General features: G+C 42.9%; 1 protein-coding gene across 2 annotated transcripts in view; it reads left to right on the forward strand.

The window, feature by feature from the left end:
- The window catches only part of LRRC63 (leucine rich repeat containing 63), a 55900-nt gene that overhangs the window by 28626 nt on the left and 3850 nt on the right, over positions 1-23424 (forward strand). For both annotated transcript variants that reach the window (XM_050948641.1, XM_050948648.1), the window contains 2 exons: positions 4853-4989; positions 19903-19986. In XM_050948641.1, coding sequence (XP_050804598.1) covers positions 4853-4989; positions 19903-19986 — 221 coding nt within the window. The remainder of the gene's footprint in view (positions 1-4852; positions 4990-19902; positions 19987-23424) is intronic.

Consider the following 23424-nt stretch of genomic DNA (forward strand, 5'->3'; position numbering starts at 1 on the left):
TGCCACCCTTACTTCTGTGCTGCTGCTGGTGGGGAGCTACCTTCAGAAATGGGTGCCTAGCCAACAGCCGCCACTCTCTGGTCACCCAGCTCTGAAGACAGCACCAAAGTAAGGGTGGTAATACTGTGACACCCCCCCCCATTACTCCTCTTTGGGTCAGGACCCCAGTTTGTGAAATGCTGGTCTCTCTCCTCTCTCCCCCCCTTGTGAAATCAGTATAGTATAGGGTAAAAGCACACAAAAGACCAGATTTCATGGGGGGAGTCCAGATTTCATGGTCTGTGATGCGTTTTTCATGGCCATGAATTTGGTAGGGCCCTATGTATGTTCAAAGCACAGCTTCCATTGACTTCAGTTGCAGTTGTGAGTGCTCAGCACTTCTGCACATAAAGCCCCAACGTCTCCTTCTGGGCACCCATAAAATGAGGAACACACAATTAGTGACGACCTGGTAAAAGTTTGGTTTAAATGATTTGCCTAGTATATATAGGAACTCTATGGCAGAAATAGGAGTAGAATCAGTTTCTCCAGGGCAGCATTCAGTTTCCTTAACCACTTCCACTCTGCTCTGTGCTGATAAGGCCTCAGCTGGAGTATTGTGTCCAGTTCTGGGTGCCATGTTTCAGGAAAGATATGGACAAATTGGAGAAAGTCCAGAGAAGAGCAACAAAAATGATTAAAATTCTAAAAAATATGACCTATGAGGAATGATTGAAAAATGGGGTGTGTTTAGTCTGGAGAAAAGAAGACTGAGTGGGGGCATGATAACCATTTTCAAGTACATAAAATATGGTTATAAGGAGGCGGGAGAAAAATTGTTCTTGTTAACCTCTCAGAATAGGCTCAAATTGCAGAAAGTGAGATTTTGTTTGGACATTAGGAAAAGCTTCCTAACTGTCAGGGTAATTAAGCACTGGAACAAATTGCTTAGGGAGGTTGTGGAATCTCCATCATTGGAGGTTTTAAGAACAGGTTGTACAAACACCTGTCAGGAATGGTCTAGTTATTAAGTAGTCCTTCCCTGAGTGCAGGGGATTGGATTGGATGACCTCTCGAGGTCCCTTCCTGTCCTACACTGCTATGATTCAATGAGACAATCATTCCTCTTCCTATAGTCCCGTCTCATTCACCACACACCTTCCAACTGCAATAAATGAAGCAGGGTGCCTGCAGACAACAGCCTTCTGTACTACACAACCCTGATTCATCCCCAGAGCAAGTTAAGAGGTAGAGGTACTGTGGAAAAATAGTATGTGATAGTGTAATTAGACTGTATCATAATACATACACATAAAGGCCAAATTAAGGTTGCCCTGGCAACCTTAATTTTGGCATTTCCAAATTTTGAGTGTTTGACTTTGCAAGCCTAATAATGTTTGCTTAACATAGTTTTTGTGTAATTTCCTAGGTTTTTGAAAAAGCAAACTGAAAAACATTGTACTGAGGCCCACATGGGTCATCAGCAGGGTTGGAATCTTTGGATCCATCACAAAGACCTCTGCCATTTGAACTAACAGAGTAACTGATAGATGATAACATACTACTGCTTGGAGCAGTACTCAAGGGGGCCAGCACACTTTGCCACTGGGTTACACCAATACTTATTCACAGGAGAGGAATGGTGAGACTCTGGAGTATTGGTTTCTATTCCAGATTGGTCTGTCCCTTTCCCCCAAGCGTGATCTGTAGTATCTCATCTCTCCCACTGGTCCTTGTCCCAGTCCTGCCTTTTCCCCACCCCTGGCTTCTCATCTTAGTCTCATTCTCCTTATCTAGCCACTCTGAGTCTCTATTTCTCAGACTTTTCATCTAGTCTCAGAATCCTTGTCCAGCAAGCTCTTCCTCACCCCTCAGGGCTCCCTGTTCTAGTCTCCTTGCCCAGACATTTCCAGTCCACCAGACCTTCATCTAAGCTGTCTCTCTCCTCCAGACTGGCCTCCGTCTTGTCTCATCATCCACATTCCTCATCCCCACTGTCTCTCAGTCCAGTTCCAATTTCTTTCCCCAGACTCCTTGTCCAATCTCAGTGTCGTTATTCACTCCCCACACACACAGTGGGTTCTCATCTTAGTCTCTTTACCTAGTCAGTCCCGCACTCTGCACAGCTCCTCATGCAATCTCTGTCTCTCCCATCTCCCGCCTACTGAGCTTAAACTCAGAAAGGAAGCTTTACAAGAAGTGAAAATTTGGACAGATGACTAGGGAGGAATATAAAAATATTGCTAGAGCATACAGGGGTGTAATCAGGAAGGCCAAGGCACAATTGGAATTGCAACTAGCAAGGGATGTGAAGGGTAACAAGAAGGGTTTCTATAGATATGTTAGCAACAAGAAGAAGGTCAGGGAAAGTGTGGGACGCTTACTGAATGGGGGAGGCAACCTAGTGACAGATGATGTGGAAAAAGCTGAAAGACTCAATGCTTTTTTCCCTCAGTCTTCAAACACAAGCGCAGCTCCCAGACTGCTGCACTGGGCAACACAGCATGGGAAGTAGGTGAGCAGCCTTTAGTGGTGAAAGAACAGGTTAAGGACTATTTAGAAAAGCTGGATATGCACAAGTCCATGGGTCCAGATCTAATGCATCCAAGGATGCTGAAGGAGTTGGCTGATGTGATTGCAGAGCCACTGGCCATTATCTCTGAAAATTCATGGCGATCAGGGGAGGTCCTGTACGATTAGAAAAAGGCAAATATAGTGCCTATATTTTAAAAAGGGAAAAAAGAGAATGCGGGGAACTACAGACCAGTCAGCCTCACTTCAGTCCCAGACAAAATCATTGAGCAGGTCCTCAAGGAATCCATTTTGAAGCACTTGGGGGAGAGGAAGGTGATCAGGAACAGTCAACATGGATTCACCAAGGGCAAGTCATGCCTGACCAACCTGATTGCCTTCTACGATGAGATAACTGGCTCTGTGAATATGCGGAAAGCGGTGGATGTGATATATCTTGACTTTAGCAAAGCTTTTGATATGGTCTCCCACAGTATTCTTGCCAACAAGTTAAAAAAAGTATGGATTGGATGAATGGACTATAAGGTGGATAGAAAGCTGGCTAGATTGTTGGGTTCAACAGTTAGTGATCAACGGCTCGATGTCTAGTTGGCAGTTGGTATCAAGCAGGTTTTGTTCAACATCTTTATTAATGATCTGGATAATGGGATTAATTGCACCCTCAGCACGTTCACAGATGACATTAAACTGGGGGGAAAGGTAGATAAGATGGAGGGTAGGGATAGGGTCCAGAGTGACCTCGTCAGATTGGCGGATTGGGCCAAAAGAAATCAGATGAGGTTCAACAAGGACAAGTGCAGAGTTCTGCACTTAGGAAGAAAGAATCCCATGCACCGCTACAGGCTGGGGACTGACTGGCTAAGCAGCAGTTCTGCAGAAAAGGACCTGGGGATTACAGTGGATGAGAAGCTGGATATGAGTCAGCAGTGTGCCCTTGTTGCCAAGAAGGCCAATGGCATATTGGACTGTATTAGTAGGAGCATTGCCAGCAGATCGAGGGATAGCAGCCTTCAGTTACCTGAAGAGGGGTTCCAAAGAGGATGGAACTAGGCTGTTCTCAGTGGTGGCAGATGACAGAACAAGGAGAAATGGTCTCAAGTTGCAGTGGAGGAGGTCTAGGTTGGAATTAGGAAACACTGTTTCACTAGGAGGGCGGTGAAGCACTGGAATGGGTTACCTAGGGAGGTGGTGGAATCTCCATCCTTAGAGGTTTTTAAGGCCCGGCTTGACAAAACCTTGGCTGAGATTATTTAGTTGGTGTTGGTCCTGCTTTGTGCAAAGGGTTGGACTAGAAGACCTCCTGAGGTCTCTTCCAAACCTAATATTTTATGATTCTATTCTATGATACTGGTTCCCCGTCCTCATTCCCATTGTCCCTTCCCGTCTCCTAGTCTCCTTCCAACCAGTCCCAGTTTCTGTGCCCAGCCAGTCCCCGAACTCCCTCCTGGCTCCCAGTCTCTGACTCCTCCATGTTGCATGGGCCAAGCGGGGCAGGGGCGAGGGGATTAGCTCACCCGTGTTCTCAATCTCTCAGTTAATGTGCTTGGACCCAGATATGGTATGGGCTGCAGCAACCCAGAGTTGCCATCACTGGGAAAGTCCTTCTCTGACCTGTCTGTGCACATTCAATGCAGACAGAATCTTTAGGGAAATTAGCTGCTAAAATCTAAAGAAGTCTCTACTGATCATACGTGAACTGTGTTTTTTCAAAGACTTATAACTTGGCCAAATTTGGGCTGATTTTCATAGGGACAGCAAAAGGCATATCCATGACACGAAGGCCACCCCTCTGCCACATTTTAAATCCCTAAGTATGGGGGTGCTAGAACTTAAAAAAAAGATTTTAATCATATTTTCAACATAGTCAAAATAATGTATTTTTCCCTAGCCTCATTCTTCAAAATGGCTGACTGTTCTGGCTGAAATTTTCCAAAAAGATTCAGCCTGTGGCAGACACCCAGCATGGAAAATTTCAGCCAAAACAGTTAGTTTGGCTAAGTTATAAGCAACTGAAAACATGTTTTTGTAATAGGAAGTGTAGGGCAACCTTGATAGTAGACAGTGCTACCAGCCCAACCTATAATACTACAGGAGTGTAAGTGAGATCAGGATCAGGCCCAGAAACTACATATTTATAAGGTACTTTAACTAAAATAACATTACTAATAAGCTACTGCTATACATTAAATACAAGATTCATACAATATTAGGACAGTTTCTTTGTTTCTAGTTCTTACAGTGTCACTTACTAATGTTAGAAATGTAGAAAGTCTTACCATAACAGGAATCAGACTGTCTTTGTGGTAACAACTTTTTTTCCATTACCTCTTCCCCTCCTAAGGTATATAATATTAAAAACTTACAAGTACTGAAGCTCCGAAACAACCCCATCAAAGAGATTCCTGATGATGTCCACAGACTCAAGACACTTAGGATCCTTAACATGTCCTTCAATTTACTATCTGTCCTTCCCACTGGGTAAGGTGTTTACTATTAATGAATAGATTAGATTGCACTATTTCTGTGCTCAAACAAGGATTCAGTTTTGTGTGACCTACATTATATTCATTCATTAATTCATTTCCATACTGGCTTTGTAAATTACACCTAAAAAAAAGGCTTATATACTATATATACTATATATACTATATATAGTAGGGCTGTCAAGCGATTAAAAAAATTAATCATGATTAATCGCACTGTTAAACAACAATAGAATACCATTTATTTTAAATATTTTTGGATGTTTACTACATTTTCAAATATATTAATTTCAATTCCTCTTATCAATTGGTAGACTATGAAGTAGGATTGAGTGGACTTGTAGCCTCTAAATTTTTACACTGCTTTGTTTTTGAGTGCAGTTATGTAACCAAAAATAATCTGCATTTGTAAATTACACGTTCACGATAAAGAGATTGCACTACAGTACTTAAATGAGGTGAATTAAAAAATTCTGTTTCTTCTGTTTAGAATTTTTACGGTGCATATATTCGTAATAAAAAATAATAATATAAAGTGAGCACTGTGCACTTTGTATTCTGTGTTGTAATTGAAATCAATATTGAAAATGTAGAAAAGCATCCAAAAATATTTAATAAATTTCAATTGGTATTCTATTGTTATAAGTGTGATTAATCCTGATCAATTTTTTAAATCACAATTAATTTTTTGAGTTAATCACTTGAGTTAACCGTGATTAATTGACAGCCCTAATATATAGCTACAAATATGCATAAGCAAATATTCACCAACATCAGTAGTAGTACACAGAGACCCTATCTGTGATCAGAGCCACATTGTACTAGGAGCTGTGTATACACATAGTGTAGGCAGCTCCTATCTGAAAAAGTTGATAATCTAAATAGGTACAACAGGAGGGAGAGGAGAAGTGTTGTTATGCCCAATTTAAAAATGGAGAAGAAAGGCACAGAGAGATGAAGGGACTTGCTCAAGCAGATTGTATAGTGCCAGGAATTGAACCCAAATCTTAAGTATCCCACTCCACGTACCTTAATCACAGGATCATCCTTCCATCTAATGGTTTAAATTGAAAGTCTGTTTACTAAAAGTGAGCTAAGGTTGATATATACTAGTAGCTGAAAGCCCACTCTATTGCATGGGTGTAATTTGTAAGTCATTTGTAAAAGCACTGAAAATGATGGAAATCTTAAAGTTGGATAATAACGGACAGAATCCCAGTGGTGATTGAACCATTGGTATTCCAAACCTAAAGAGCTCTCAACCCTGCTTGTAGCCGTTTCCATCACTCACACTGACTGAACAGACATTCTAGGCTTCAAAGTGATGTTTGGGGTTATTGTGTGTGCTGATTGTATTGCCTTGTGGGTGACTGTGTTGATTTGCCTGTGGGATGTGTTGAGCAGGGGGAGTTGTGTGGTTAGTGAATGAGAGGGTGTACTGTGCTGAGGGGGTATGTGTGTTTGGGGTTATTGTGTGTGCTGGTTGTGTTGTTTGGATAGTTGTGTTAATTTGTGCCTAGGAGGTTTGTGCCTGGAGATTTGTATGGATTTGTGCAAGTGGCAAATGAAGGGTGTGGCACTCTGTACCTCAAAATAGCACCCTGGAATCCCCATATTCACCACTGTGATATGATTATAATGTTTTGTACAATGCATGGCTTGTGAGGGATCAGTTAAAAAGTCTTGATCTACTGAACATTAATATCCTGTTGAATTGTATGTTCTCTCATTGTATGTGAAGTTATGAAATATTGCTATATGCTTCTTACTGAAATATGTGGTAAGTGGGAAACGCCCACAGCGAGCCCTTCAGTGACAACAAAGGAGCAACTAACAGTGACCAGACAGGCATTGATGGCCCATTAAGGAGGATCTACCCTCTCAAGTGGCCCTCCCGGAGACTCCTCAGAGGGCACATACACAATGAGGTGCACCTAACTCCACAGCAAGAATCTTTCTAGCACCTGGAGAGAAAGTATATATAAGGGTTGATGACATCACCACTTGGCCTCTCTCCTCCCCGACCTACCCTGAAGGCAACAAGAAATTTGAAAGACAAAGACTTTGAACTGTGGAGATTGGTCCCAGGCTAAGAAGGAAATTCAGCCTGTGTAATAAGAACTGTAAACGGCTGGAACATCTAGAGGGGCAAGAAACTACTTGATTCAAATCTTGCTTAGTCTGTAGAATTTAGGCTGCAATTTTATTTATATTTCTTATATAACCAACTTTGATCTTTATGCCTACCCCTTATAATCACTCAAAATCTAGCCTTCTGTAGTTAATAAATATCTTTTATATTTTATCTAAAACAGTGTTTTGGGTTGAAGTGCTTGGGGAATCTGCTTAGATTACAAAGATTGGTGCATGTTCACTTCCTTTGACGAAGTGGTGAACTAATTAATGAGCTTGCACTGTCTCTAGGGAGTCTTGAGCAGTGTAAGATGGCACATTACTGGAGTGCAAGGCTTGGGGCTGGGGACAATTGCTGCTGTCTCTTTATACAGTTCAAGAGTGGCTTAGAAAGCATTCATACAACTCAGCAGGCTGTATGAGCTCGCTGCATATTGATGGGTGAGTGATCATAGCATCTGGAGAGGTTTATTGCTTGTCACTAGCATAGCAAGAAACAGCCCAAGCTGCAGAATTTAATGGGACTCAGTGGTCTCACAGTCTAGGTTGTACCCCGGGGACATGTCACAGAGGTGCAGCGAGCAGACTGAAGTGCACAGCTTGTTGTTCTGAGTGAGATTTGCACTTCATACACTGGTGCTGAGATTTTAGGTGGGTTGGCTGAATACAGTAAAAAAAGTTACACTTTTGTTATTTTCTGTTTGCTTATTTGGGGAAAGGGAAATAGGAGCAGAAAGGCATAAAAATGGATAAGAGTGAAGCAGTTGCAAAGTTAGAGCTGTACAGACTGCAAGTAGCAGAAAAAGAGACAGACTGTGAGCATCAGTTAAGACTTAAAATATCTCCATTGACATGCTTATTGGGGATGATTTTTTCCATGTAGCTCCGCAAGAAGGAAAATTATGCTGGGACCCCAGAGGAAAAGGGTAAAGTCCCAGGAATTGCTGAAGGAAAGGGAGAAAGTCTCTTTGATTCCTCTGCAGCAAAATGGAGCAGCATGCTTCCAGGTGTGGGTGGAGTTGAGACTGTCTCTTGCACTGCAGTTGAAGGCAGCACCTCATCAGGAAGGGAGGGGGGTGGAGCGCCTGTCACTGACAGAACTGTTCCAGCTGTTAGCTGCAAGCCCTTTGCAGCTGAACAAAGGCTGGATCCCACTGTAGTGAGCATAGAGAGATGTGTCCTAGAGGGAGGCCCGGAGAAAGGAAATGATTTCTGTAGGAAATAAGCAACCTTGTAAGCATAGTGTGTCAATGCACAGTGCGAGGTATCCCAGGGTGCAACCTGCCACCATTCTATGCACTGTCTTTTGGGAAGTTATGGCAATGCATGGTGAGGAAAAAATGAGTCATGAGGGATAACAGGTAGCAAGGGGTCAACTTTCCAGTGTGCAACTTTCTCCACCCCATAATGTCACGCGTAGCCCATCATTTTCACAGCTTTTTAAAAAAATCCCAGGAATCTGCACAGCCCTCCTCATTGTCCACCATCTCTGAAGGAAGCATGGAACCTGCGCAGCTCTGCACTATTGTTGTAAGTGTTGCAATCACAGAACGCACGCCAATCCTCCAGTATTTGCAGAGCCGCAAGAAGAACAGAATCAGCAGGGAACATCACAATGTTATGGAGGACAGATTGCTGTGGGATATAGCAAGAATCAGTTCAACTGTTTTGGTGACATTCATGGAGCAGTTGCAGATGGTGGAGCACTGCTTCTGGGCCTGAGAAACCACCAGTGACTGATGGGATTGCATCGGAATTCAGGCTGATGATGAGCAGTGGCTGCAGAACTTTCAGATGTGCCAAGTCACGTTTCTGGATCTGTGTGCTGATTTTGCTCCAGCCCTCCAGTGCAGGGACACCAGAATGAGTGCTGCACTGAGAGGGAAGAAGCATGTGGCAGTCTCAAACATCAGATTGCTACCAATCAGTAGGTAATCATTTGGGAGTTAGAAAATCGACTGTTGGGGCTATTGTCATGCAAGTGTGCAGGGCCATTAATTACCTCCTGCTATGCAGGATTGTGACTCTCAGCAATGTGCAGGACATAGTGGATGGATTTACAGCAACGAGGTTCCTGAGCTGCGCTGGGGCAATAGACAGCACATGTATCCCTATTTTGGCACCAGACCACCTTGCCACTCAGTTGAAATTACTACTTTTTTCTGGTTATGCAAGTATTGGTGGATTACTAGGGACGTTTCACCAACATCAGTGTTGGCTGATCAGGAAAGAGCATGATTCTCATAGCTTTAAAAACATAGGATTGTTCATAAAGCTACAAGTAGGGACTTTCTTTTAGCACCAGCTGATTACCATTAGCAATATTGAAACGCCAATAGTGATCCTGGGGGACCCAGCCTATGCCTTGCTCCTCTGGACATGAAACCATATACCGGCCACCTCAGCAGCACCAAGGAAAGATTCAGCTACCGACGCAGCAAGTGCAAAATGACAGCTGAATATGTCTGATAGATTGAATGGATTCTGGCAGTGCTTACTCACAAGATTGGATTTCAGTGAAAAAAATATCCTAGTGGTTACTGCTGCCTGCTGTGTCCTGCATAATATCTGTGAAGCAAAGGTGGGAAAGTTGCCATTGGGGTGGAGGGCAGAGGTAGAGCAGCTGTCTGCTGCATTTGAACAGTCAGACACAAGGGTGATTACAAGAGTTCAGCATGGAGCTATATGGCTCAGGGTGGCTTTGAAAGAGCATTTTAATAGTCAGCTATAGTCATGCACTGTGATGTGCTGTGCTCTGCCTGGCTTTGCAGTGTGGGGGTCTGTTAGGAAGTGTGTGGTGCTTGCTATACATTTATGATTATTACACTGTTTGCCACTGATTCTATGAGTTTTGTATCACACTGTACGGAAACCAGTACGTGATTGCTTTCAGTACTGCTAGAGATTCTGAAGCATATGTTCTGAACTAATAAAGATGAATTATTCTCCAAATAATAGAATTTGAGTAACAAAACCAATACAAAGAAAAATCTGTGCAATTTAAAAGCAAATACATTAAAAACTTACTCAATTAATAGAACAGAACTTAACAGGGCAAAAGAATGTTCATGTTCATTTTAGCTACACATACAGCAACTGGGGCTTTCATAGGTTAGTGCATGTGAAACTGTGGTTGTTTATGGCTCCCAGGCTGGAGTGATAGGGTAGGGATGCAGCCACCAAGACCATGTGGAATGCTGGGGGAAAGAGATGTAGGGAGGTGCTCTAATGGAGATCTCCAGACACTGCAAAAGGAAATGAGCTGGGATTGTTGAATCACTAGGTCCACAAGAGTTTGCAGCATCTGTGTTTGCTGCTGGAGAAGCCCCATTATATCCTGATGCATCTCCCTCTCCTTTTCCTGTTGTGACTCTTGGGCCTTTCTCCTGTCTGCTCTTTCCTTCTCCATACTGTCTGCAATATCACGCTCCAGGCACTTTGCTCACAGTCTAATGCAGCCCTGGCTTGCAGAATCTCACTGAACATGTTATCCTGAGTCCTTGTTTTTCTCCTCCTTATCTGACACAGCCATTCCATCAGTGTGGAGGGGGAACCCCTCAAAGCCACAATGGCAGCAGCTACAGATAAAACACGCAGAGATACTAGTGTCAGTATAGTCACAAAAGAAAGTGAACGTTAAAATTCAGAACTCCCTTCCCTCGCTCCCCTAGAATGTTATAACCAGACATGAATATTGACACTTCTGCTTCGGAGTGCTTGTGCATGGCACCACTCACAGCACCAAACATAGTGAGCATGGCCCACTACGGGTAAGGGAAATAAGCCAGGAATTGTTCAGTTGTATAAAACCATGAGTATATGGCAATGGCACTGAACAATGGCACCATTGTCCACAGGTGATAGTGATTTTAGCGGATCTCTTACTCCTGAGAGTAACAATGGCACAGAGAGCACAGCTGCTGCTGACTTCCCAAAGCTGCTCAGACCCATATGCTGCTGGCCTGTTAACAAGGGCAAGCACCATTGCAGAAATCACGACTGGCGTGGGAAAACATCCTACCTCAGAGGAAGAAATAAGGCTGCCCTGCTAGAAATCTTCAGGAGGGGAGTGCAGAGTACCTCCATGAAAGTTTCATCACGATCTCTCTGGAGGATTCAAGGGACACCTGTGTACATACACAAACTGCTTCACATGGTCCACCCTGCCTAACTGTACAGGGAAATGAAAAGCACATAAACAACTCTACTTCTCTTTGTAGTATGAGTAAATTTAATGAAACGTCGATAGCTGTGTCCTGTTAAGTTGAGGGCTTCATTAGTACATCACCGTAATGGGAAATATATTTACACACTTATCCAAGGTTCCTTCCCCTGCATTGGGCTTACCCTGCTTAACTGCCAGGACTCACTGGTCTGCAATCAAATCTCAGACAGGCTCTGGATTGTGTCATAGCTGCATGCCCACAGCTGCATATCTCCCACTCTTCTCCTTTTACTCCTCCTCCTCACTCAGCTGTTCATGCCAGGGACCTGTGACGGGCTCCTCAAAGGTATCCAAGGTTGTCTGCGGGTGATGAGGTGTCCACCAAGTATGGCATGCAGGTCTTTGTAAAAGCGGGAAGTCTGAGGCTTGGCACTGGATCAACTGTTGGCCTCCCTGGCCTTACGGTATTCCTGATATACTCTGCTTTCATGCAGCACTGCTGCTAATCCCTGCCATACCACTTCTGCATCCACTGTGCAATCTGCTTATAAGTGTCCACATTTTTATGGCTAGTCTGTAGCTGCACCTGCATAGCCTCTTCTCCCCACAGGCCCAGGAGATCCAATACCTCTGGTCTACTCCAAGGCAGGGCATCTCTGGACGTGTAGCTGGCATGGTCAGCTAGGCAGTTGCATACAACAATGATGAGCTGGTAGGTATGCTTACCAAGCTGGACAATCATGAAAAAGTATTTCAAAAACTCACAGGACTTTAGAGGGGCAGAAGGCCTTCAGGTCTCCAGACCCTTGGGAAATAGAGTTCACCAGAGTGGTCAGTGTCAGGCATTATGGGACTGCTGCAGGAGGACTGATAGGGTTAACATAAGTAATGCAGTGTCAACACTTGTGGTTTGTCAACCCCAGTACATTACCCTGGCTCACCACTGCTTGGGGAAGTGGTGTTACTGCATTTCTGTAATGGGGCACTTACATTCAGGCGGAGACAAATTTAAGTGTAGACATATGTGCAACTAGGTCAATGCAAGGTAAGGTTGACCTAACTTTTTAGTGTAGACCAGGTCACAACCAGGTGAAATTTTATTATATATCTACATATAACCTCTTTTCTCTTGGCACTACCTCCTTAAGTGATCTGTAGATCTTCCTTCTTTGGTATTGTCCATGTTAATTCTGGATATATCATAAGGAATTCTGTAACTCAACTACTACTCTTCTGGCAAATTTATTTATTGGGTTTAATTGAGAAGACAGTGCACTGAAAGTGAAAGACAGACAGACAAATAATTTCCACTGATCAACAATAATAATGCTCTTCTCTACTCCTGAAATGATTGCCTTGTGAATCACTTAACATTAAGTTCCCTAAAACACAGCTTATAGGTGGCTGGGAAAGGAAAGAACATTTGATAACTTGCCAAACAAATGACTCATTACAATATGGGAAGAACTCCTGTAGAAGTGAAACCAAGCAACTTAATTGCCTAACAAGGAGCTGGAAAATTTTAATATATTTACCAGATGCAAAATAGTGGTGTGCATTCACTGAAATTGGCAGGATGCATTGTTATATTTATGCCATGTAAAGATGTGTAAAAAGCCATGGATCTTCTGTGTAAGGAAGGCTCATCGTATAATTCCAACCCTCTGTACTCCTAACTTTCTTTTCCTGCCTCCCACCTCAGTACTTTTATTCTTGTTCCTTCACCCATACTTCCCTCAACTCATCCACTCCACCATTCTTGGGCCGTTCCCTCATAAGATAGTCAATAAAACAAACTTCAGATCATGGCTTTCCCAACCTTCCCCTGATCGCTTTACTTTTTAATTGTATGTACCCCTTTTCGTCCACCTTTCATCTTTCATATCTCATTTGTAAGCTGTAGCTCTTACTGTGAAGTTGCACAGTGCCTGACCTCGATTGAGGCTTCAGTGCTATTTTAGTATTCGTGTCGCACTGGTTGGAGTGGCTCCTGACCAAAAGAGACAATCTCAAGGCAGACTGTTAAAAAGCAGGGCAGACGCCCCAAACTTGTTGTTCTATAATTACATTTCACCAACCAAGTGTGAACTCCTAAAGCACTATAACAGTCTTACCATGGAGTCAAAGACGGTTGCCTTGGGCATTCCAGTCTATCTGCCATGCAGGCAAGCTGGACTATGTGACAGATGATCATTTTACACCAAAATTCACAACAATATTCAAATTACTGCCAGTCTCAAAGGACCACTCTCTTACCCCAGATCAGTTGTACTCCGATCTCAAATCAAGGCAATAGCCAATCGTGTAATAAAACAAAGTTTTATTAACTTTTTAAAAAGTTCTTTAAAAAGTTAAAACAAGAAACATACAGACACAAATGAGTTACAGTCTTGGATTTAAAAAGGTAATATAAGCTTCTATAATAAGCAGCTCTATGTGTGCTCTAGGTCTGACCCATGCCAAGCAGCACGGGAATCGCTTGCTTATGTTTAGGAATCCTTGCCTGTTAGAGTCCAGATGCATAAAGATCCAGTTTGTCCTTGTCAGGGATTTTTATCCCCTTCTCCCCAGAGTCCACACTGATAGAACAAGTATCGGCTCCTGATGCCTCTTCATGGGAGTGGGGTGGGCAATCAACAGTCTTTGTCCTTTTGATGTCTTACAATGGCTCATTTGGTTTCAGAGGCTCTCTTGTCTGAAGGACTAGCACTTTACATTAATTAATACTTCTTTTCCTGTTTGAGGCCAGTTCTACACTACAGACCTACGTCCATATAACTGCATCACTCAGGAATGTGAAAAATCCACACCCTTGAGTGACACACTATATTGATCTTAACCCCTGTGTAGAGAGCGCTATGTCAGCCAGAGGGCTTAGTGCGGAGATGTATTAACTACGCCAACAGGAGAGCTCTCTTCCATTAGTGTAGGAGAGTCTTCATTTAAGTGCTACATCAGCATAGGTGCATCGGTGCAGCTACGCCAATGCAGTGTAGACCTGCCCTGAGTTACACAATAGCAGATGTTTACAATGCAAACACTCAATATAACTTTATACCATGGTCTACAGAGGTTGTAAGTGAGGGATAGCTCAGTGGTTTGAGCATTGGCCTACTAAACCCAGGGTTATGAGCTCAATCCTTGAGGGGGCCATGTAGAGATCTGGGGCAAAAATCTATCTGGGGACAGGTCCTGCTTTGAGCAGAGGACTGGGCTTGATGATCTCCTGAGGTCCCTTCCAACCCTGATATTCTATGATTATAAGAAGCGCACGGAATCTTTTTCAAGGGGATAAGGCAATACACCATGTTTACTGAGAGTACAGTTTAAACATCAAAATCAGCATATGCTTACACACACACACACACACAAGGTTCTGCAGCTGGATCTTATAGTTACCAGTCCTTTGTTTTGCTCGGTCAGTTCTAGAGGCTAGCTGAAACTGCACATGAGGGAGGGGAGCTGGGTCTCTGTCAAACACATCTGAAGCTCCGATGTTGATGCAGAACAAACCCAAAGTACCATGGCAATACACCCTTCTTTTATAATAATAAGTTCCCATGCAAGTCTATGGACCTTGCTGTGGCACACCGGAGCTGTTAATCACGAGGTAGTCAAGGTTGCTCTTAATCAGCATTATTTTGAGTTGTTACCGAGAGGATCTGCAGCTGTTTATCTCGTCCCTCTAGCTGAACTCCTTAGCTTGTCCTTGGGGTATATGCCTTTGCTTTAGGGTCGTCAATCTGCCATCAGGGTGATTCTGATAATAAAGTTGGTGCCTCTCAACTCCTTCACTCCCCTTTCAACCATCCAGCCCATCAATACTGGTGCCTCCCGTCTCGTTTCTGTTAATCAGTATGCCATACCTTCTTCACTCACACACAAAACAGTAAATGATTTCAAAGGCAAGAATTATAGCCATAAAACTTCTATCCTTCTAAGAACAATCATTGACATAATCAGCAAAGAATAAACTCAGAACAATTTCTTCTTACTAATTCAAAGCTAGCAAAATGGAGTACAAAGCAAAATAAGCAAAATGGAGTACAATTTACATAAGACAATTTTTCCCCATTAGGCTTTTGGCCTACATTGTCCCCCTTTTGACCCTTTAATATCAATATATTAAATGGGTCACATCTCATGTAATTGCTTTAAGGCAATGTATTGCAAAGCAATTTGGGCTTGTGGTTTTAATTTGAGGTACATTCTTTTCATCCAACAGCATATAAAGCACATTAGGACAAACATTATTCCATTTGTACAAAGAAAACAATTCTGAGATGAATCAAAATATTTAAAACTGATGTCCATGAGAAGGACCAGCCTCTAAAAATGCCATACCAATGGTGCACCATCATTTGTTGAGCTTGTGTGGATACTTTCAGAATTTCAGTTAGTTGGTGCAAAATAGCCAGACTTCGTGTTAATACTTTTGTCCGGGTTGCTGCAGTTAATTGACTAATCTGCTTATTCCTTGCTAGCCATTGGTATGAGGTGGTCCAATTAGCCCCCAAAGAAAAATTAAAGCTCAGGGCATTATTGGTATCTACTAGGTTAACATCCTTATTTTTATGAACCAGAAAATAGTAAGTCATGGTGGGAGTTCGCAATATTGTCACATTGTACATACATTGTTGTACAGGTGGCCTTTGAGTATACTTTTCCTACCACAAAATTTTTTCCAGTCCAATCATACAAACATAATTTTTCCCATCATAGTATACTTTGGTGGTGCTATTAACTAATTCATCCCAGTAGCATGTTGCTAAATTTTTGATTTGCATGGAGCAATGCTCCTCTAAAATTTGCAAGGTGGGGCATACCCACTGTCGAGTAGTCCATTTTTTATACACCCACAGGGCGATCACTGATTTCTTCTTTATTATTTAAATACATTCCTGCCAATCATGGGGCCCAAATATGCCTTCCCAATAGGGTTGGGAGTGCTAAGAAAGACTATAAGATGTTCAGGTATCTGGCAGGGTGAATCCGCATCACCTGGATAGCAATGTGTCCAATTAGGGTATTTGTGTATACGTCTGAGTCCATAGGCTTATACTATTCTGGAACATAAGGGAGGAGAAGATTATTTCTATGTCTGCTGAGAAGGGGAGTTAAGGCAGACACATCCTTGGCTCAAATCCAATCCATCTCTCTTTCTGTTAAAACAATGGCTCACAGCTGTTGCTCAGACCACCATAAGGTTACAGCTGTTTTATCAGCTATGTCTCGCATAGTGGCATAGTAAGCCCAAAATGTAGATTGATGTGGTCCCAAGTGTGCCACTATAGATTTAACGTATCCACCCCTCTCTGTACCAACTCAGTGATTTGGTGTTCTTGCCTTTTTGCTATTTTGTGGTGTAAAGCTTCTACCGCACAGGTTTGTTTTTAATGCTTCCAGATCCACTGAATTTAATATTCCTGTTCCAGCTCCTCTGCCTCCCAGTATAGTACTGGCTAGATCTCTCTTCCCACAAAGGGGAGAATGTTTTTGTTTCAAGGAGCCATACCAAGCGTTGAATAAGGGGGTGCTGTATGGTGCACATTTGGGCCGTGTGATGGTTATATTATCCTTTATCCAATTAACTGTGATGTGTAGCGTTGTTATCATAGGTGCCATGTATGCTTTAATTGGTGGTTGTTTTTTAAGTAAATGTGGGTAGGGTCTTCCCATGATTGGAAGGCCATTTAACAGTAGCACTGTTATGTTGCCCACAAAAATAGTTTTGTTCACCCACACTGTAATCGTGCACACCTCTAATGGTCCTGGTGTGAATGGTGGAACGGTGTGTGAACCAGGTTCACTGAGTTCACAAAAAGGATTAAAATCCATAATTGGCTCCATAGGGGTTATCACTTCAATCACGCAGTCATGATCCTCATTGGTTATATTAACTCAGGCTTGCAATGTAATTTGTGTGAAGGTCCCATACAGGGTATTGTTATGTATGGGTATTTCCTGAACTCTGTTTAACTCTGTCCAATTAAACCATTGTAGTCCCCAATGTACATGTGTTATCCCTGAACCCCAAAAGCTTATGAATTGGAGAGGGTCCAGAGAAGAGCAACAAGAATGATTAAAGGTCTTGAGAACATGACCTATGAAGGAAGGCTGAAGGAATTGGGTTTGTTTAGTTTGGAAAAGAGAAGACTGAGAGGGGACATGATAGCAGTTTTCAGGTATCTAAAAGGGTGTCATCAGGAGGAGGGAGAAAACTTGTTCGCCTTAGCCTCCAATGATAGAACAAGAAGCAATGGGCTTAAACTGCAGCAAGGGAGATTTAGGTTGGACATTAGGAAAAAGTTCCTAACTGTCAGGGTAGTTAAACACTGGAATAGATTGCCTAGGGAAGTTGTGGAATCTCCATCTCTGGAGATATTTAAGAGTAGGTTAGATAAATGTCTATCAGGGATGGTCTAGACAGTATTTGGTCCTGCCATGAGGGCAGGGGACTGGACTCGATGACCTCTCGAGGTCCCTTCCAGTCCTAGAGTCTATGAGTCTATGAGTCTATGAATATCCCCCAAAATAACAACATCTTACCCTTAGCAGGTTTCTGGCAGGACTCCCTTAGGATCAGGTAGTGTGCGAGGGAATCTCTATCGGGAGGAATTCACGTGATTATTGGCAGGTATACTTCTAGTCCATATTAAATATAATATGTAATATAAAATATATAAAATATTAAATATAATTGTGTAATAATTAAACACAAACAAATTAGGAAAACAATTTGATCTGTGACACATGAACCCACTTAAGTTTGCCATCTTCTTCAATATGGTACACTAGTGGGCTAAGATGGTCACCTATTGAATAGGGACCTGGCCACTTAGAATCCAGGGCATGATCCTTTTTCCCTAGCTTTAAATGTATTACCTGGTCACTGGCTTCCCAGAGCTCAGAGTCAGTGGCTTTTTGCTTGTACAGTTTTGTATTCATTTGTTCAATGGCTTGATTCACCGTATATTGTAAGGTAGTTTTGTCTTCTTGTTTAAGCCACTGAAAGTAGTCATGCTGGGTTGCCATAGGGTGTTCTTCAGAATCTCTAGTGAGGCATTCAGGATTAATCATTAACCACATCAGTTGCCATTTTGGTACAGCTGGATTTTTGTCTTCAGCCTGTCACTGCTGCAGATGGTAGCCAGGATCAAGGGCAGCTTTTCAGGCCAGTTCTTACTAGTGTGGTCTACCACTTTTTGCAGTGCCTCTTTAATGGTGTGATTCATTCTTTCCACCTGTCCTGAGGATTGGGGTCAGTATGGGATATGAAACTTTTGTTTAATTCCCAAAGCATGCATCATCATGGTAAAAATTTCCCCCACAAATCCACCCCCATTGTCTGCATCTATAACCTTTGGGATCCATAGCTACACTTCTATAGCCTTGGTAATTTTATTTTGTGCTTAAATTTTATGTTCATCATTTTTTTCCTAATATAGTATTAGCTTTAAAAAAACACAATACACAACAATGCTAGCAACAAGACGAGACAAACAACACAAAACATATTTTTTATTGTGAAAGTAGATCCATTGTATTCTGAGTTGCTTCACAGCTGGTACCATTTTTTTCGCACATGCAGCATCCTACACTGTTCATAAGGTCTAAATACCAAACACATTCTTACTACTCTAGTATTTATCCTAACAATACTAACACCCAGGTAAGTCAGACTGGTTTCCAGCTATGTATTTGTTAGGGTTCAGTGAGGCCCTGAGCCTTCACATGAGCTGGCACCTGGTCTGCCAGCGTCACAGCTAGTAACAAATAGTACTGGAGGATAATATTTTCACAATTCCTAGCGGTCTCTAATGGAGCCACTGCTTGAGCTTATTCTACTCCTTGCATTGGCCTGTCAAATGCACACCGGCCATGGTTACACAGGAAAACCCAATGCTACAGTCCTCAGCCTAATACACCTATCAGGTCTGTCTCTGTGTGGCTCTTTAAACCTCTTGCCAGCAGTGGCAGTACAGTTGGCTGATTGTCTTGCTGCTATTGTGTACCATTTGCTAGCTTCACTTAAGTGACTCCTCTGAGGATTTGCAGAATACAGTACAGGAGTTGAAGGAGTTGAATATGCTTTGGGACTTTTAACCTGCTAGTACTTCAACCTCTCTCTCTCTCTCTCTCTCTGTCCCTCTCTCTGGGTCTCTCTGGATGGGAATTTTGGTTCACAAACACACACACACCAAGGAGGGAGGTGAGGAGGAATCCTGTTTGGAATAAATTCACAATGCAGCTATTTCATTTGTAATATTGCTTTATATTGTCAGCATATTAGCTTCTGTGCATGGAGTTATTTCCAATTTTGGGGTGACACCACATCTTAGTGGAATGTTTTCTGTTTTCTGCTCATTTTTGACCAGCATGAGCCTAAGAAATGGATGGTTTTGAAAGGACTTGTTCCCTTCCAGACATCTGTCTGACCAATGGGAGTAAATCAGTTTTTTTAAACTCTCAACAGTTAACACTGATAGCAGCTGCCCCATCACAGATTTTATAGGTAGATATAAATAAGATATACACAATATATCGATTAGCCTAGATCAATGTATTTAACTAATTCTTCTGTAATATACTGTGTTTTCTCTTTTTCAGGCTATTTTTATTATCATATCTTAGTTATCTGGATGTTTCCTTCAATGATATTAGCGTTATCCCTCATGAAATCAGGAATCTCAGGTATTGATACATAATATACACTGGAACCAGACCTATGTGTAAAAATATTGTGAACCTATTAGGAAGTCGATTGTTATTAGTAAATCTGGAGTAACACTACTGATGGCCATGGATTTACTCTGGATGTGCACCAGTATAACAGAGATCTCAGTCTGGTCCACTGCCCTGTGACAGGGGTCTGATTTTTAAAATGAAATGCGTGTCCAGCTGCTTAAATATCATGATTATGCTTGTAAATCAGGTAAATTCACACAAATTATGATCATTTGCTAATTGTGCCTATATGCATGTGCACTTGCCTAATTTGCATGCATGATCCCTGTAACTGTATGCCCCCATATCGTGTAAACCACATTGTCATTCCCAGAATGTGCAAGTGCAGGTGTGATTGCAGTGCAGCTAGGAATACCTGCGCTAGCTTTAATCCAGCCAGCATGGGTAACAACTGTAGTGACCATGTGGGTTCAGGGGTTTTAGCATGGGCACCGAAGTACATACCCAGGATCCCCTTGTACGTTGATTGCTAGCCCATGCTCCCACTTCTTCACTACTATTATTACACATTAGCTAGGTTAAAGCTAGCACAATTATGTCTGCCATGCCACAGTTACACGTTCACTTGCAGTGTAGACATACCCTCAGTGTGTTTGTGTGAGATAGGCAGGAGAGGTTAATACTTTGGCTTCATGGGAATGATACAGTAAAAACTTTGTGACAGACAGAAAAGGTTTTTCTGAAAAAAAAAACATATGGAATTAAGAACAGGAGTACTTGTGACACCTTAGAGACTAACAAGTTTATTTGAGCATAAGCTTTCATGGGCTACAGCCCACTTCTTCAGATGCATCTGTAGCCCACAGAAGCTTATGCTCAGATAAATGTGTTAGTCTCTAAGGTGCCACAAGTACTCCTGTTCTTTTTGCAGCTACAGACTAACACAGCTGCTACTCTGAAATATGGAATTAGGATACCTTTTAGAATTAAGGTTAACACCTTTGGGGTATTTTGTATTAAAAGCAATTGTATATGTGTTATTGTGGCATTGTATGTACCTTCTCTAGTAGGGATGAGGATGCTAATATACTTCTTCCATTATAAACCCTTTGAAGCCACCCTCTGGAGAGGTTCACATATACCAGTTCAGAGTGGATTCTCCAGGGACCAACAGACAAAGAAAGGGTTTTTGGATAAACAGCCTGGTTTTAAACTGGCTCATGGCCTTCTTCCTGAGCCAGCAAACAGACAGGATCTGTGTTCCAGGAAGGGCCCCAATCCTTTAGGGCAGTGGCTCTCAACCTTTTCAGACTACGGTACCGCTTTCAGGAGTTTGATTTGTCTTGTGTACCCCCAGATTTCACCTCACTTAAAAACTACTTGCTTATGAAATCAGACAAAAATACAAAAGTGTCACAGCAGACTATTACTGAAAAATTGCTGACTTTCTCATTTTTACCATATAATTATAAAATAAATCAATTGGAATATAAATATTGCACTTACTTTTCATCATATAGTATATAGAGCAATATAAACAAGTCATTGTCTCTATGAAATTTAGTTTGTACTGACTTCGTTCGTGTTTTTATGTAGCCTGTTGTAAAACTAAGCAACTATCAAAATGAGTTGATGCACCCCTGGAATACCACTGCATACCCCCAGGGGTATATGTACCCCTGGTTGAGAGCCACTGCTCTAGGAAAGGGTTGGAAGGGCAAGACCCACTGAGGCCCCATATGACTGTTGGCATGTTCTGAGCTGAAGCTGTGATGAATTTGTTTCTAAAAGGCAACCCTTAATATGGGGTGTCGAAGGACTGCTCCTTCCAGAGCCCATGTTAGGGCTGGGGTGAGGACTGGTCAGTTTATTAGCATGTGTGTAGACAGGGCCAGCTCTAGGTTTTTTGCCACCCCAAGCAAAAACATTTTGGCTGCCCCCACCCCAGCCCTGGGATCCCCTCCACACTCCCCTTCTACCTCAGCCCTGGGCTCTTCCCCCCCACCACCTGCACCCCCTGCTGCCCCAGCTCTGGGCCTCCCCCCACCCACACTACCCCTACCACCCCAGCCCTAGGCTCTCCCCCGTCGACCCACACCCCCCTGCCGTCTCAGCCCTGGGCTCTCCCCCCGTACACACCCCCTGCCACCCCAGCCCTGGACTCTCCCCCCTCACACCCCATGCTGCCCCAGCTCTGGGCTTCCCTTTCCCCCCCACCAGTGCCCCCCCAACCCACACACCCCCTGCCGCCCCAGCCCTGGGCTCTGTCCCCTCCACCCGCACCCTCCTTCCGCCCCAGTCCTGGGTCACTGGTAACTTGCTCCCAGGGTGGGTCATTCAGCAGGAATTTTGGATGTGCACAGAACACAGACAGGATTGATTCCCATATGGTTACAGAACTGCAGTAAAGTGTAACAATTTTCAGCTTGTGTGATTGGAGGATATCTGGATGCATATTATAAGACTGTCCTCCATAAATGAGGAAAAGTTGAGATGCCTTTATTATTCTTTTGTTCCACTCTTTGTTTCTATGGGGAATTTGCCAATGCAATATCACTGTCTTCCTTTTAAACAAACAAAACTAAAAAAAAAAAAAAAAAAGGCAATGGCTGTTGAAAATAGCAATTCCAGTCCTAAAAACCACTAGGAAGCATTTCTTGCTCAATTTTATCCTACTTTTTCAACAGCAAATTATAGTGGATCAGTATATTCAATTTGGGAGAAATGAAGTAACAGCTGCCCAAATTGAACTTGAGCACTCCTGAATTTTGAGGTGTTCAAATCTGGAAGGCAGGTGCTAGATTCCCTTTCTTAATATTAGCTAAATCTGGAAAGGAAGAGTCAATTTCTGCTTCCATGGCTCAGAAGTGGAAATCCTCCTATGTGCCTGGTACTTACTGTATCTAAAGCTGCCAAAGTCCCCTAGCAGAGCCTCCCCTCCCTTACTTTTCATTTTAAGTTCTAGTGGGATCCACATACCTCCTTTGCTAGGGTTCAGACAGAGAGGAGCACTGTCCATTTAGTCCACCCAATTCATTCTTTGGCAGTTGCAAGGTGAGGTCACACCAGTATCCCTAATCCAGTCTGGGGATGTCTTCTGAAGGGGACATCTGGGCCACAGCCTTCTACTCCTTGGGCACACTTGTTCCCTATTCACAGTGCCACCCCGCTCTAGCAGTAAGCTCTCCATTCACAGCAAGCTGCAGCATGAGGTTTCAACTACCATACTCCCTCCCCCTATTTCCTGTTGATAGCGGCCAAGGGAATGCTGGGAAGTATAGTTCTTTCCCTGTTCCAGGGCTGGCTCTATTGGCAGGGAGCTAACCAAGGAACTACAGCTCCCAGGGCCTCCTGTTGGTTCTCAGCTCCCAGGCTGGATCGCTGTGGGCTGCCGCCCCTGCAAATAGGCTGCCCCAACCACCTGCTTGCTTTGCTGGTGCGTAG

Source organism: Gopherus flavomarginatus, chromosome 1 (genome assembly GCF_025201925.1).
Source record: "Gopherus flavomarginatus isolate rGopFla2 chromosome 1, rGopFla2.mat.asm, whole genome shotgun sequence".
Taxonomy (NCBI): Eukaryota; Metazoa; Chordata; order Testudines; family Testudinidae; genus Gopherus; species Gopherus flavomarginatus.